This window comes from Trachurus trachurus (assembly GCF_905171665.1).
Source record: "Trachurus trachurus genome assembly, chromosome: 12".
NCBI classification, from domain to species: Eukaryota; Metazoa; Chordata; class Actinopteri; order Carangiformes; family Carangidae; genus Trachurus; species Trachurus trachurus.
Genome location: NC_139908.1, coordinates 24,368,578 through 24,385,416, shown reverse-complemented (window position 1 = coordinate 24,385,416; position 16,839 = coordinate 24,368,578). Strand labels below are relative to the sequence as shown.

General features: G+C 41.4%; 1 protein-coding gene across 1 annotated transcript in view; it reads left to right on the top strand.

Moving 5' to 3' along the window:
* Positions 1 to 16,839, top strand: part of arrdc1b (arrestin domain containing 1b) — a 47,675-nt gene that overhangs the window by 11,929 nt on the left and 18,907 nt on the right. Inside the window, exon 2 of the mRNA XM_083984148.1 lies at positions 11,882 to 11,992. Coding sequence (XP_083840274.1) covers positions 11,882 to 11,992 — 111 coding nt within the window. The remainder of the gene's footprint in view (positions 1 to 11,881; positions 11,993 to 16,839) is intronic.

Below are 16,839 nucleotides of genomic sequence, written 5' to 3'. Positions count from 1 at the left end.
GATTTTTATTATTTCACTTTTATTTTTTTTTACATCATCTAAATGCTATTTGTATAGTTTTTCGATGAGAAAAATATAACGACACGGTCGTCAGGGCGATCCTCTTGTCAGCTCCAAACTCACCCTCAATCACAGACCACAGCTGCTTTTCCACACAGCATCATTTACAGTAGCCTAACAAGTGACGCTACAGATCAGCAGATCAGCTGGGCCGCTGCCGGTGTGTTTTTAAATTACAGAACTACTACAGTAGCGCCGCAGTTTCTTATTCCCCACCTTGTTTGATTGAGAGTTTTTCGGGGGGGGGGGGGGGGGGCTATGCGGAGATAAACGGAACGAGCCAAAAGCCGAAAATGTATAGCCTACGTGACGTCCTCGGTCGATATAAAGTGGATATGTTTCATTCATCCATGTTTTGACACAACAGCCAGTGATAAAGAGTTGCGCCGCACCGACAGTCATGTGGCTCAGCAGCCAGGTGATGCACACAGCACAACAACACAGCACACAACAACACACAGCACAAGAGTCAAGACACAGCGCAGCAGCATGTGCAGGCTGCTGCAGCAGTGCACGTCAAAGGGACACCGCCGAAAATAAAATAAATAGGCTACACGTAGTTTTTAAATTGTTTTTGCGCATGTTTTCATCCATAAAATGACCAAAAATGAACACTATAAGCGGATTTCTTGATAACGAATTATTTAAACAGCAGAAATGATTCCGTCCCAAGCCTTTTCATCCATAAGCGGTTTCCACTGTATTTTGATTGGTTAAAACAGCCTTCCACACGTGCATTGCGTCACTTGGTAGCAGATTCCACGGTTGCATGTGTACGGAGGGTTTTTATTACACCACTCGTATGGACGCGGAGCAAAACTCCGGTTTCAAAAATACCCGGGCTCGTGTGGACTAGGCCTGAGAGTACAGATTACATGTCTGCTGATTGTTTTATGATGCAACTTCTGGGATAAGCCTCTTACACATGCATGCAAACGCACTGTATGCAGGGGTTTGTTACATGCTGATGTGTTTGCTGTTTAACACACGCGACAAACCCAAACATCATAAACAATTAATGGTCAATGACATTGAAGTGTGAAAAGCTTGTCAGCAACTATAGAGATGGTGAACAATATACCCTGAGCTGCTCCTGTTCATTTATATAACTCTAGATATTGTAGCTCTGGCAAAGCATCCTGTGCTGTTTCCCAGTTTGTGTACCTCCATACTCATTTGTTATGCATGTGTATGTTCCACGCAGGGCATTATAAACACTCGAACGGTCCATCAAAGTGGCCATAGACGTGTCAAGTCAGAGATACTGAAGAACTATATTGAAACCAGTGGGAATGGTGACCATGAAAGGACGGCATGTACAATCTTCTGTTCACAATGTAAGTCAAGTGAGTGCAGTAGCCGGCTGGTGGGCAACAATGGCATCCACATTTTGCGATCCATTATTTCCGATCAGTGCACAACAGCAGTGTTTTATTTGGGACAACACCGCACTCAAATTTCCTACAGTCAGTATATCACATAGACAATTTACTACATTTTTTGTATCTGCAACTCGTCTCAATTTTGCTGACCTTTGGATAAAGGGTATTCCACATATTCCACCTAATTGTAGGTCTTGTCTTTGGTATCTTTTCAAACAGCATGTCTACTCTGCACAACAGTACATTTCAAAGAAGAATGTGACAACCCTATGTTGTCATGCTATGCCAAACAGGTTTTTAAAACTGTCATGTGTTTGCCTAATTTGCATTTTCTTACGGTCGGTTCTTAAGATAGAAGACAGGTGAGTGAGTTTGATCATTCCTGTATCTTTTTAGTGTCCTCAAACTGTTCACATGTAGCGCTCCAATAGCAGCCATGAAGATTTCTATCTTTCTTTTACCGAGGCTTTCCATGCAGGGCCTTTTGTGCGTTACAGCTCGTGCAGAGAGGTTACTCAGGACATGTCTGAGCGAACAGCCAAGGCTCTGTTCTGCAGGGGATTCCCTTACAGCCAGGAGTGATAGATCATAAGATCAGGTGGCCATGTTTGACATGTCTCACTGAGAGGCATTAGAGAGGAGACAAGGGGAGACGTTGGAAAAGTGAGAGGGACTAATTGTTTGCAGCACTTAAAGATTTAATGAAGGTATTAAGTGTTGCATCGGATTACGTGTCTGTCCTTTGCTACAGAGTGTAGGCTCTGACCTTTGTGGAGGAAACTAGAAATATTTTTTCACATGCCATTCATAACTGTTGGTAATGCTCCAACTCCCCAGAAGATATCCTTTGTCTCTGAGAACATCTTTGTCCAGTGTCATTCTTTCAAAAAATAATTATGCTGTTTCTCCATGAATAATTCCATCATACTATGGTCTGCCCATGCATCAAAACTGGAGTGGAATTGCCAAGGAAATGCATATTTAACCTTGAAGGTATCATATTTGACATCTTTCTTGTGTTGGTATCCCTGTGATTTATGGTTTGATGTAACAAAAATGATATCAGTGTAAGATTACATTTCCTCTCTCGGAGCCTCTCTTCTGATTGGCTGGCTCTTATCCGAGGTAAACAGAGAAACCAAATGTTGCCAGGTTGGATGGGTTCAGTGGGCCGGGCTTGGGGCATGAACTGCTTTGTTGTGACATCACAAAGTTACAGAAGTCCCAACAGGTTGTTTCAAGGCTCAGTTTCTGAGGCTGTGTGCATTACTGTGTGGACTGAGCCCTTTGATACGCTAACAGTCACTGAATTTGCATGCACAGCCAAGTGAAGTGATGCTGAAAGCTCGAGTTGGGCATCTCATCTGAATTCTGTCTGTTCACTTTACATGCAACAGGGAAAACTGAATAGTCGATGGAAACATATCCGCCTCTTTAACGTAGGTGGCGATATGCATCGTTTCAGCAGGTTAACATGGACCCCTTCTGGTTTACTTCTCTGTCACCTAGTAAACAACTGGAAATAAATAACTTAATTCTCAACTTCAGGTCCCAACCACGTGCCGGTCTGAGTCGGGTTTGGGCTGAAAATATATAGCTACAAATGACTCGGGCCGGGTCGGGCCTCAGGCTTCTATTACTTTTTTTTTTTTGCCAGGTTCGGGCCAGCTTCTGTGCTACACTTTCTGCCATCGCTATTGTTGTGAAGCATGCGCACATGCATTGTCCAGTTTCAGTCAGATTAAGGTGAAAACACGCAGAAGAAAATCGGTTTCCATTCGCATTATCTGGGTGTTTTAGTTGGATCTCGAGAAGTCCGGTCTTAGTCGGAATAACATGCTTACATGCACTGAAATTGTCCAGTTATAGATGGATTAAGGCCATAATTTGTTGTTTTCAACTGTCATGTAATTAGTATTAGAATAGCACTGCTTTTCACTCAAGGAAGACATCATACAGTATGGACCTTTGGCAACAATTAGCATCAGCAGTGCAAGAAGATCCATGTCAATTAGATGCACTGCAACAACTAATCCTTACTGATTATACAGATGACAGTCTGAGCTTCTTTTTCAGGTTTTTTCACTTTCTAACATTTCCACTGATGTTTCAGTTTAAAACAATTCAGTTTTATCACACAGACACTGCTTTGGGAGTTATTATGCTGGAATGTATCAGTGACGTCCGAGGAGCCTTTCTGTGCATGTGAGGAATGTTGATCAATTCAAGTCATTCACCAACCTCAAATAAAATCCTATTTGTTATAAGACAGCGTTATTCTCTGGAGAGGCTAAGGCTTTTGTTTCTTGTGCAGTCCAGACCTTAAAACAAACACACTGAGGCTCTTTTGTGCTTCAGACCGTCAGCTGAAATTAGAATCAGCATAATCAGTGTAAATAAGGGACTATCATTATCAGCCCAACTTCCCTGCATGCTTCCCAATAACCCCCGAGCTGACTCATTTTCTGCATGTAGCCTACTGATGTAATAGGCAGCAAGCTCTGGCTGAATGGTTTCACCCCACCACACACACTTCTGCTGTTTTTCCTGGAAAAGTTCAACATTTTTGCAATGTAGGTTTTCTCAGTCTTGAGTCTTCTGAACACTACACATGTCCTTGTCCACAAACACATGTATAAATGTAAAAAGAAAGTGAATAATAACCGAAAATGGCTCTGTTTGGAGAAGCTGATGACAGAACAAACAACAGTATTGCGTAACTGTCACATATTTTCTCAGGAAAGTGGCCCTGAAGGACGACACTTCTCCAAAGAAGAGAGAGAGCGGAGGAGAAATGTTGTATCGACAACTTTGCTTTAAAAACAAAAACAAAACGGAGCTTGCCATGGTTACTTGCTTCCTGCTAACATGAAAGCTATCTGATGAAAATGACTTAAATGTTGGTGAAATTCATAAAGTATTAAAAATGGCAGAGTTTCATTAAAGGGTAGTGTTTTGGGAAAGGTCAGAAAATTAAACAGCAACTAGATCGCTGCTGTTTTATTCTCTTACATCATATAAATCAAGAAAGGGACTATGAGGAGTGTCGGAAAAGGAAGTGTTTTCACACTACATTTCCCATGAGCCTCCACGCGCACGGTGAAAGCCTTGGACCGGAGCAAGACGGACAAAAGCAAAAGCGCTTGCCAAGAAAGTTTTCATTAATCAAGAACGAAAGTTGGAGGTTCAAGGGGCGATCAGATAGCCTACCGTCGTAGTTCCAACCATAAACGATGCCAACTAGCGATCCAGCGGCGCTATTCCCATGACCCGCCGTGAAGCGTCCGGGAAACCAAAACTAGGAAATACTGGGCGAGTCGACCACTAAACAATAATATCAAAATAACTATAAAGACAAAACGATATATTTATCGAAAATGGACCCATTAACAAGTGGGTAACGTAGATTCATCCACATGAATATGAGACTCTTTTATAATAAAAAAAAAAAGCAAACTCCTCTGGATCTCTTTAAATTAAAAATGTTTTGTTAAAAAAATGTTTACCTCAAAGAAAATAATTTGTTTTCCTACTGAATGTTAGATGTTGGTCGACTCGGCACCATTACTGCAAAGTTTTAACAACAACCACCCCAAAAATGAGCATGATTCTTAATATACAAAAATAAAGGCCAAGTTTGCAGTCAAACTGAGATCTTCTTTACAGTGTCATTAAACTGCATAAAACCTGATATGTGTGCTCGCTCTCCTGAGTGATCCGCTCACTCATGAGTACCACACCTTCGACTCCCACCCACATCCTCCGTGAGCCACCATCACCCCGCTCTGGCCCACATCAGAGAACCCTTTGATACAATAAAACACAGCAGTCATGTTCAGGCAGCCAGGTCTAGAAGCGCTATCGATTACATCCTCTCTCCTGGATCTGTCGCCCCACGCCGTCTAATTCGTAGAATCTAATGAGTAGTAGCACCGGGATCATCTCCGCCTACACACACTTTCATTGAACCTTGGAAAGGACCTGGACCGACTCCAGTGTGTTGGCAGCGGATCCAGACAGCTGCTGAGTCAGAGCATGCTCGGCTGCCGGCCTCCCTCGCCGCTGAGAGCCGGCCTCCCCGAGGCTGTGGTTTATTCTGTGGAGAGCCGGCCTCTGGCAAAGATTCCTGTGCTGGCACTTCTCTGCAGTGATCATAGCTGCTGGTGTGAGGGCAAGTTAGAAGTTGTTTGCCTCAAATTGTGTGACTTGACTTTGCATCGCAGGATTTCAGTTTTTACACGTTTTATCAAGTGCTACTAGCACCAAGCATGCAGATCAGAATCTTTAAAACCTCTGACTATGCAGCGTTTTGTTCTTTCCTGTTGAAAGATCAGAAAGTCAAATGGCAGCCTGGTGAGTGGTCATTTTGTGCAATCACTAGTGCGATGACAGACTTTGATACAAAGTGAAAGCATGAACGTTGTCAGACTTCAGAGAATGAAGTGATGTTTGTGTACAAGCTGTGTGGAAACAGTGCTCACAGTGTTTTATTGTTTTGTGATCCTAAACCCCTAATGCTGTGGTGCTGTAAAATAAGGAAGGGCCCTCGTTTGATTCAGTGATTAACCTCTGGTGTATGTGCTTAATTATTACACACAAAGATTAGATTTAGTTCCAATTTATCTGATTTCAGAGATTCCCAGCAGCCCCAAGAGTTTTATGTTTAGTTGGACTAGACATCTACAATGAACTTTTGATTTCATTTTGATTTGATTTGATTTATATCTTAAATTTATTTTATGTTGAATACGTCAGCAGCATTGTTGTTTCCTTAAAGGGACACTTAACCCAAATCGATAATTCACCAATTTTCTACTCGCCATCATGCCAAGGAAGGGTTTGGAGAACTTTTAGAGTCCCGGGGGGGGGGTCCGGCTGGCAACGGATTTTCATATAATGGCGGTGGATGGTAGCCTGGCTCTCGCCAGACCCTTGTAGTTCCGCAAAGCTCCACCAGAGGCGCTACGCTCAGCTTCACACAAGGGTCTGGACTCGAGGCCAATGCAAACTTCTTCCCCGGAGCAAAAAATAATGAACCAATCAGGATCGCCGGGCGGGACTTTCTGAGGTGTGACGTAGCGCTGAAGCGACTGTTTGAGTCAAACAACAATGGCGGCTCGCAGTGAGGAGTCGTGCGTTGGCATTGATTCTGCTATTTCAACTGTTTTGTCGAATCTATCGAATAATAATTCTTTGAAAGATGAACAGAGAACGGTTTTGAAGGCATTTATTGGTGGCAAGGATGTTTTCGCTCTTCTTCCGACCGAAGAAGTAGCACGTCATTCAAGATAACGGACAAGTGGTTTATCCAATCACATACAAGATTTTTTTACAAGGCCCCGCCTTCTGAAATGAATCGCCTATGGAGCAGTCCCAGACCCTTGTGTGGAGCTCAGCGTAGCTTTGCGGAACTACAAGGGTCTGGCGAGAGTCAGGCTAGGTGGATGGTGCTCACTTTTGAATCGTCCAAAACACACACACTATGAAACATCCAAATACCTCCATACTGCTCGCCTGTACGACCCAAGTGTCCTGAAGCCACCACATGAAAAAAAATTATTTGATCTCTGTTTTTAGCCTTGTTGTAGCAGTAGCTCCCAGTGGCTCTGTTGATGTTTGTGCGCATGTGCAAGAATTGCTGCGAGATGTTCGTCCGTCATTGTAAACCATTGGATGTGTGATGTAAACATGGAAGAACATCCCACACCAAATCTTGCGTCATGCCAAACCCTTCCTTGGCATGACGGTGAGCAGAAAATTGGTGAATTATTGATTTTGGGTGAAGTGTCCCCTTAAGGGCTCAACCGAGGGTACAGTATATTACAAACTGTCATTGAACCAGAACATTTAGTGGTTAATCACCTTGTTAGAGAACAGCATGTTATTCAATAAGTACGGAAACATTGAACAATTGGACATGTGCATTCAAAAGCTGAATTAAGTTCACCTGTAAAGGTTATGATGCATTTTAGGTGCATTCTGAAATTTGATCCAAAAGACAAACTAACTTTATAACACCATTCATCAATAAGTAAGTAAATAAATAAATCAAACCAAATACGTATTATACAGTAAATGCAAAATGACTCCAATAGCTCTATTTATTTAGACCATAAAACAATGCACTGATTTCATTATGTTTATTTTGAAAACATAAATGCAACCCTATATGGCTCTGTTCTATGACCTGTCATTCAATACATTGCCAGCATGGACATGGCACCTGAGTTTTGGCTACTCACTATTTCCATCCTCTAAATAAAGTGAGGTGTCAGGTATACCTGACATTATAGATGGTAGATTGACACACACACACAAAAAAAAAACTTGTTGAATGTATTAATTTTCTCTAGCGGGGATTGTAAAGGCAGAGAAGGACATAGTATCAGGCATAAGCTGCAGTGATTTTAACTTTACAGATCTCTGAGATGATGGATTGACATGGGATAAAGATCACTGATGACCTCTGTAAATATCACACCAGACTCTGAAATGACACTCGCCACACAAAATCCTAATTTCACCAGCTCAAGGTCAAGTTTAGATTTTGGACTTTTTTTGGCGTTTCTTGTTATGAGATGTGGAGAGAGACGCATCACATCTGGATGGATGTCTCATCATCATCAGACACATCATCCCCACTCCTCCTCCTCCATCTGGTCATGTGATTGTGCAGGGTGTAGCAGCTCACTACTCAGCCACAGGCATCCAGCCGCTCTGCCAGCAGCCCCATCTCCTGTGACCCGGCTATTCACGTTTCTGCTGCTGCTGCTGCTGCTGCTGCTGCTGCTGCTGGGATATTAACAGATTACCCTGCTCTGACCTTTCATGGGCTGAGCTCTTCACTTTCCCACAACAGACAGCTGTGAACAGTATCCCGTCACAGTAATGGCTCTCCTCTCATATTTGTGCACTTTTTTTTTTTTTTTTTTTACAATTCTACTGTTGCTTCTGTAATGAAGTGTGATGACTCGAGAAAAGCTCATAGGTTGTGTTCATGCCGAGTGTGAAGGTATTGTTCTCCTCCATGAATGAGGCAGATGGCCGGTGGGGGTTTGGTGCAGGGTTTAATTAATGACCAAAATGAATGGATGTGACTGTGGCTGGCTGAAGGACACCGCTCCGTTTTTTACGAGGCGCAGATTTTGGTTTTTGTTTTTGCCGGCAGCACAGGACCCTCCCTCTTCCCCAGATCTGTGCCAGCAGTCCTGCCGGTGTGGAGAGCGCAGCCATCTGCCACTTTGTGCGTGTAATAATGTGTGTGTGTGTGTGTTCTGTGATGCCAGAACAGGATCTCAGGAAACCGCGTGGGTGTGAGCTGTGATCGGTCGAACACAGTCTGTGGCATGGTATATATTTTACATCAGTGTCTGTTTATGTTCTGGTTTTGATTAGTGACTCTGCCACTGTAGAAATCATGTCATGCAGCGTTGGGCAATAGTAAGGCAACAGGTAGACATTTTGTTACACTCTGTGTGTCTGTGTATATTTCTGCTTGTATTTGACCGATGTCATAGTTTGATATTATTGGATTAATGGGAGGATTTCATCATTGACGTATGGCAGCTCAGCGACGAGTTACAGGTTTTTAGCCATGACTTCTGGGTCCAGACTGAAGTGCAATTTGGTTGCTAGCTTTTTTTTTTTTTTAATTTCATAAAATGTACTTCAATCCAGGCTATGAATGATATAAAACTTTCTGTAAAAAGAAGCAGGATATAGAAAGGAAGAAATGTGGAAAGTTTGGTGAGTGTAGGTTCTAGGGAAATTGGTATTTCATATCTTGGTTTGTAAGAAAAACTTATTTTTGAGAAAATGGCCTGAAAGTTCTGTATTGTAAAATTCCATACATTTTTATTTGAAACTGCTATTTACAAACTCAAAACCTAATAAAACCATTAGTAATAGACATCCTAAACACATGACTGATAACTGAACAACACAGCATGAAGTTATTCATATGAAATGAACACAACTACTACACACATACAGTGTAGTACAGCTGTGCAAAAGTACGAAATTTTGGCGAATTTATGAGGAATTTACGGATGCAGTCAGGCAAAATGAAGTTAAATAAACAACTAATTGTATGTTATTGAAGTTTTATTGCCACTAGTTTGAAAGAAAACATGTTTAGGAAGCAAAATATCACAAAATCTCAAAATTGACAAAAAAAAAAGGGAAAATGGTATTTTCAGTGGTGCTGTCTCGCCTAAGCAAAATTGTTAGCCAGAGATGGTGTATATGGTATAAGCATGTTAGCATTTAGCTTGAAGAACTGGACAAAAGCACTCACATAGACGGCGATATCATAATGAGACCACAGCAAATCATTTAGAGCAACACTTAGTCCTATCAGTCTGTCTGTCTGCTTATCAAAGTATTGAGATAATACTGGCTGGGCCATCTTTGTGTTTAATCCTCTGGCTTCTGTCACGTGTGTGGGTGTGGGTGTGTGTGTGTATTATCAGGGGGGGTTTTCATTTCCTCACAGACAGATCAACAGAAAGACAAGAGGGATAAAGAGAGGAGGGGGTGATCCACAGAGAGAGACGGGCTGAGTCCACTGCAGTGCTGTTCCTGCTGCTCACTTCAGCAGAGCTGTCCTGGTGGACAGGTGGACTGTTGGTTTCTGTCACAGGACCCATGCAGAGCGCCACTGTGAACTCACAGCAGCTATATGACTTTTGTATGAGGTCAAAAATGATGTTATCATCTTGACATTTGAATCAATAGGCATGTGGCACACAAGAGCATGTTGATTACCTTCACTGGTTCACTTGTGTTAACCTAATCTACTGAGGCAACGATTTGATTTGCTGTCACTCTTGTTCTTAACAGCTCTTGGTCACTGTGTTTCTGTGTGTGTCAATATGTTTCATTGAAAGTTTTTGTTTTTCCCAAATCAGCTTTTCCTGCATTTCTTCCTCAGAGTTCAAGCTCCTTTGTTTAAAACTTCTCCAGCGTTTTATTGGGTATTCAGAAGAAGATTCATTTGCTGTTTACACATAAAAAAAAATCTCTCTGCAGCTCTAGCAAGAATAGAGCTTTTGCCAGTCTCTTAGCCTGTCTTCTGTCTGTTTTCTGAGTGTTAGGAAGGAACTGTATCGTACCGCTTTAGCTTGGTAATAGGTAAATGGCACTGGTCAGCCATCACTGCAACGAGCCAAACAGACGTTCAAATTCTGGCAAGAAAACTTTATTTCATATACACTATGAGATCATAACGGAACGTTACGAGCTGGAGTTGGTTTCGAGGTAAATTCATGCAAAACCGCTGATGTGCGTTCCCGTCGGGGGCAGTTTTTCGATAAGCAGTCTCTGCATTTGCCTCGGTTTTGCATGAATTTACCTCGAAACCAACTCTGTCTCATCTCATAGCGTGGTGAATGTGCAGGTCACAACTTGTCCAGGAGAGCGTTTTGGAGTTGATGGATTGTGTATTTGATGACTTTGATGAGGGGAACCAATAAATCCCATTAGCCTCCGTAGCGTAGCTCTGAACAGCTCGCAGCTCTGCTCCGCCGTTCTAAAAATAGCTTGCACCGACAATTAAAGGTAACGAAACCTACTCCTTAGACTATATGGATTATGGCAATGGGCCAATTTGCCAAAATGTTGAACTATCCCTTTAAGGAAAACACATTTGGGTTCAGTTGAGAATAACTGTCTCTGTTCATGGGTTCATTTCTTCATCGTGCTGTAACATCAGTTATCTTGATGTGACCTCAGCTTTTATCTCACCTGTTGCACCTTGGTCATCATCATCATCATTCCTGAAAAATGTCTAACGTCATGACCCAGTAGATGAAGCGTGATCAGTGTTGTCATCTAAACCAGTCATACCTGAATATCCAGGTGTTCATTCACTGTGACTTATTTAGTTTACAGCAGCTCCTTGGCACAGTTCTTCCTCCTCTTCTCCACCTGTTGACAGAAACTATTCAATCTGAAATGATTTACCACCGCAGCAGCATGCACATTTGGAAACACAAAGGCTCTAATGATTTAGCGGGACATCTCTCTGTGTGTTTCATTGTCATGCTAATCGGTGTGTATTGTGGGGCTGCCCTGTGTTTTTCAACACTGTGTTGTTGTTCCAACTGCTTAGACCCAGCTGCTCTGTTTTAGCATATACTGTATGTTTTGCGGTGTGTGTGTGCCTCTTCTATTTTTTAGGTAAAAGAAATGACAGTTGCACAGTGTTTTTTTCTGTGCCCTGAAAGAGATAAAACATGATTGAACAAGTCACAAGCGTCAGGCATCGTGATATGATTAATTTGTACCAGCATGCACAGGAAATAAAAAGACTGAATGACTAACTGATTATGAATCACTTTGTTATCTGCACTTACATGTATTTTCAATGGGTATGTGGATAATTGACTCTGGATTGACTGTTTTCTTTCTCTCCTCTTCTTTCTCTCCTCTTCTTTCAGCTATCAAGGTGAACTGCCAGGGATCATGTGGGATCTCCAACAGGGTGAACGACACCTCCTGGACTATGGAGGAGCAGTACTTCAACAGCACGCTGTCTGTTGCTGATAAAGGTGATTACAGTAAAAGTGTGATGGCTTTATTTTTAGTGTTTCATTCAGCCCCATCATAAATTAATAGTCCTCATGTTTTTGTCATTTGGTGAATATGCAATTTTCAACAGCTTGAGCGTTTCCTGTTTGCCAGGAGGATGTTTGCATGCACACAATGTGACACAACAGCGACATGGTCCTTTAATTGCAAAGCAAATCACTGCCGTGTGACTGTGCAGCATGTCCGCTAATATGCAACAAACAAAGTGGTATAGCTTTCTCATTTCAGAGTGCTGAAATGTCAGAAATGCAATATGACTGATGGCTCCCGCCCCTTTGGTTGATGGGAAATTGCTGCAGCGGCTTAATCTCACAATGGCACCAGCAAGTTTTTCACATTCCTGTAGTGAGTGTCGTTAAAAGCCTTAATCAGTCAGACAGTCGGTCAGTAACAGCCTCCTGCGGGGATGTTGCAGCCTCCCCTGCTCTGCCTGCTGTCTCTCTGAGGTGAGACTCGGTTATCAGTGTCCGACAGTGTCTGACGAGAAGGTTGGACACGCTCCGCAGAGAAGAGGGTTTAATATTTTTCCTCCGGTCTCTGGACACATCCAGCCCGCCCCGCAGCTGTGAGGCCCGCGGAAGCGAGAGCTTACAGGACCTTTTGTTGAGAGCGTGATCTTCCATCTTTTGTATGCGTTGCAGATACTGCCCACAGCCAGAAGGTGAAATGTGCTGTGCATGCGTGAAATTTGTTATATATGCAAATCGTTCTGCGGAGGTTAATGGCAGTCATTAGAGCGTGTAATCCACACTGGTTGAAAACCCACAAAGGAGTTCAATGTTTAACTCTCAGGACTGTTTCCTGCAGCATTTGGTATAAACATCAACCTATATACTACACACTATTTACTGCTGGGTAGTACATTTACTCAAGTGCTGTACTTCAGTGGACTGTTGATGAGCTTTCTGCTTTGATGCAGCCTCCTTGGTAGGAAACTTGCATAAATTGCTAAACAATATAAGTAGTAGTTAAAGCAGAAGTAAGCAATATTTTTGTGTTAATATAAGTCTTAAATAGTTATATCTTCCGACGGCAATCACTTACAATAGAGTGTTTGGTCTGAAACACGGGTCCCTCTGCTTTGCTCTGAGCCGAGGAGAAAACTTTTCTTGTATCCTACAAGTTTTATCCAATGAGGAGAGAGAACAGCATGCAGGGCTGTGTGTGCAGCCAAGGGACGCCGTGAATGTGGTGACATAGGGACGAGGACCAATAGATCCATGATGAGGGCGGGGGCTGCTAACTCCATCGGCTGACAAGACGTTATGGTGCGTTCAAGGCAACTCGTAACTCGTGTTTTTCCGACCTGTGAAGTGGTACCAGTTCGATCTGGTACGACTTCACGGGTCGGAAGTTATGAGTGGCCGTTATAGTGACTTTCACAGGTAAAACAGGTCGGAAAAACACGAGTGGGTTGCCTGGAACGCTACAAAGTCGTAAGTTGTGACTTGAAGCTGTAATTTACGGTTTCAAAAGCCTGCCTGGAACGCAGCATTAGCCAAAACGACCAGATCGCTTACTTCTGCTTTAAGTAGTTTAGATTAGCTTCATATTTTTCATTATTAAAAATACTAATGTTAGTGAAATCAGTAGCATTGTTAGACTGCTTCTACATTAACTGAGTGGATGCAGGACAGGTGTCAGGTATTTTCAGGCCTATACCTTTAAAGGAAGGGAAACATGTTCATTATCAGCAGGTGACAACTATGCAGTGTAACTACTATTGAACCTGCAGTAAAACATTGCCAGAGGGTGAAACATTAGCATTTTTATGGTACAGACCAAAATGTCCACAACACAGCCAATGCTGAAAACTCCCACATAATGAAAGTTGGTGTCTAATAGTTAAATATAGTTAGTGTCATGTTATGCAATATTTTAATTCTTTTACAGTTGCTTGTCTCTAAATAATAGTTACCGGTAGTTTTTCTTTTCTTAAGATGAAAAGGATTTTACAGTCAAAGCAGGTTTTTTTTAGTATTTATAATGAACTTATTATAAATAAGCTCTTGTATTTGTTTCTAAAATGAGCCAGACAGAAAAGTACCTATCTGTGTGGCAGCAGGTGGTTGTCAACAGGTGGTTGTCACACAACTGCAGCATTTCTTTTGAGCCACCACTCCGCCGTCTAATGTTTTCTGGTGTTAAAAACTTTGCAGTGATAAATATGAGAATGGAAATATTTACCCCAAATGCTTCTTTGAAGAAATACAGTAGTAAAGCCCACTCAACACCTCAGTTCACACATGCACACACACAGAACATGCTGTAAAACACCAGGCACATCCAGACAACATAAATAATTCATTACACACCCGTCCCCTCTCTGTGCTCCCCTTTATCTCTGACATTTTTTCCGGATCCCATTCTCTTCCAAAAATGGGCTGCTCTGCCCCCAAGGGCTGAGCAGCACAGGGAGAGAGAGACGGGAGGGTGACAGAAGACCACCACATACAGCTCACACACACACACACACACACACACACACACACACTTACACAAAGCTAGCGAGGCTCGCTGTGGCTCACTGATAATGTGGTATGCCACAGATGCTTGACGGTTGGAGGAGTAAAGACCAGTGATGTCAGAGTCCACTCTTCATCCTGCCACCATTGTCAGTTAATGACCTTCATGAAATGAGGGTCTCTCCTCCACTGCTGCTCTGTGACTGTGACTCACAAAGAGTCATTTTAGAAACTGACAGTATTATTTATCATATTATGGGTTAGCGCCATATTCCTGTTACATATTAGATAACTTAATGGGGGCATAGTTTGAGTAGCATTGTTATTATGATTGCAAAATTGAAAACACAAGGTTTAATATGTTTACAGTGGCCATAAACTGCAAATTAAAATAGCAAATGGGAAAATAGAACAACAAAAATGATGACAATAAGGGAATCACAATGAAAAAGGGAAATAGCAAAACAGAACATCACTTTCTACCAATAAAGCTTCTTCTATCAATGAGGATAGTCAGTGATTGGATGGACGTGTTTTCCATCTTTTTAACAGGGAGGAGGAGGCTTCGAAATCACTAATTATGTGATTGAAACATTTCTGACATGTTTTGCTATTTTCCACTGTTTTTTTGTGTCCCATTATGATTCCATATTTGTCACACTGACACTTCCTACATAACATTGTGTTTTCTTGATTGATTGTTGTGTTTGTTTTCCCATTTGCTGTTGTGTTTCCCGCCTCAGGACCACTATGTTCTCTTGTATTGCATGTAAGGAAACTAAAGCCACAAAGCCAAACAAAGCAGAGAAAGTCTATAGAGAATTGAAAGTCAGATCCTATACTGCCTGGCTGTTTCACTTGCTTCTTTGATTTAGTCATTAAGGGATTTGGTAACGCTTCCTTTTACAGTACGGTAATTACCAGGCAATTACCAGGTAATAAGATGTATTTACTAGGTAATAACCAGGTAATTAAATGCAATTACATTGTAATTACCAAGTACTTACTAGGTAATTACAAGGTAATTACCCAGTATTTACAGATATTTTTCCTGACTACTACCAGGCATTTACCCAATAATTTCCTGGTAGATACACAGTAATTGTCTATTGTAGATTTTAAACCCGGTAGTTAAAAATATTTACCGGATATTTATCTGGTAAATACCAACAAATTACCTGTATTTACCCAATAATTACCAGGTAGATATCCTGCAATTGCATATTGTAGACTATAAACCCACTGAATGTGTCTATATGTGACTTTGTTAGGGTGATAATAACTTAGATATTTACCTGGTAATTACCAGGTATTTACCCCAAATCATCACATGTTTACCTGGTAACTACCACTTATTTACGTGGTAGTTACCTGATATTTACCTGGTAAATATCAACTAGTTACCTAGTATTTACTAGAAATATACGGAAAACTACCAGGTATTTATCCAGGAATTATAGATTATGTATTACCAGTCAACCTGTGTAGTGACAGTGAGGGTATAACTTGCAACTATTTACCAAGTAATTACTTTCTAATTACCCAGTAGTTACAATTTACATTATCAGGTAAAACCTTGTGAATTACCCTTTAAGGAAGGTGGAACTGTACTGTAAAAGGAAGCGTGGTTTGTTTCAATGATATTACCATGTACTTTCCTGGTAACTGTAGATTATAATCCTCTGCCCCCCATCAGGGTGTGTAATTTTGAACATGGTACCTGGTAAAAACTCCCATATCTACCTGATAATTAACAGGTAAATATCAGAGTTTTACAGAGTCGTTACCATGTAAGAAAAGTGTAATTGTACTGTAAAAGGAAGCGTGGTTTGTTTCAATGATATTACCATGTACTTTCCTGGTAACTGTAGATTATAATCCTGTGTAATTTTGAACATGGTACCTGGTAAAAACTCCCATATCTACCTGATAATTAACAGGTAAATATCAGAGTTTTACAGAGTCGTTACCATGTAAGAAAAGTGTAATTGTACTGTAAAAGGAAGCGTGGTTTGTTTCAATGATATTACCATGTACTTTCCTGGTAACTGTAGATTATAATCCTGTGTAATTTTGAACATGGTACCTGGTAAAAACTCCCATATCTACCTGATAATTAACAGGTAAATATCAGAGTTTTACAGAGTAGTTACCATGTAAGAAAGGTGGAACTGTACTGTAAAAGGAAGCGTGGTTTGTTTCAATGATATTACCATGTACTTTCCTGGTAACTGTAGATTATAATCCTGTGGAGTTTTGAACATGGTACCTGGCAAAAACTCCCATATCTCCCTGATAATTATCAGGTAAATATCAGGGTGATATCAGAGTTTTACAGAGTA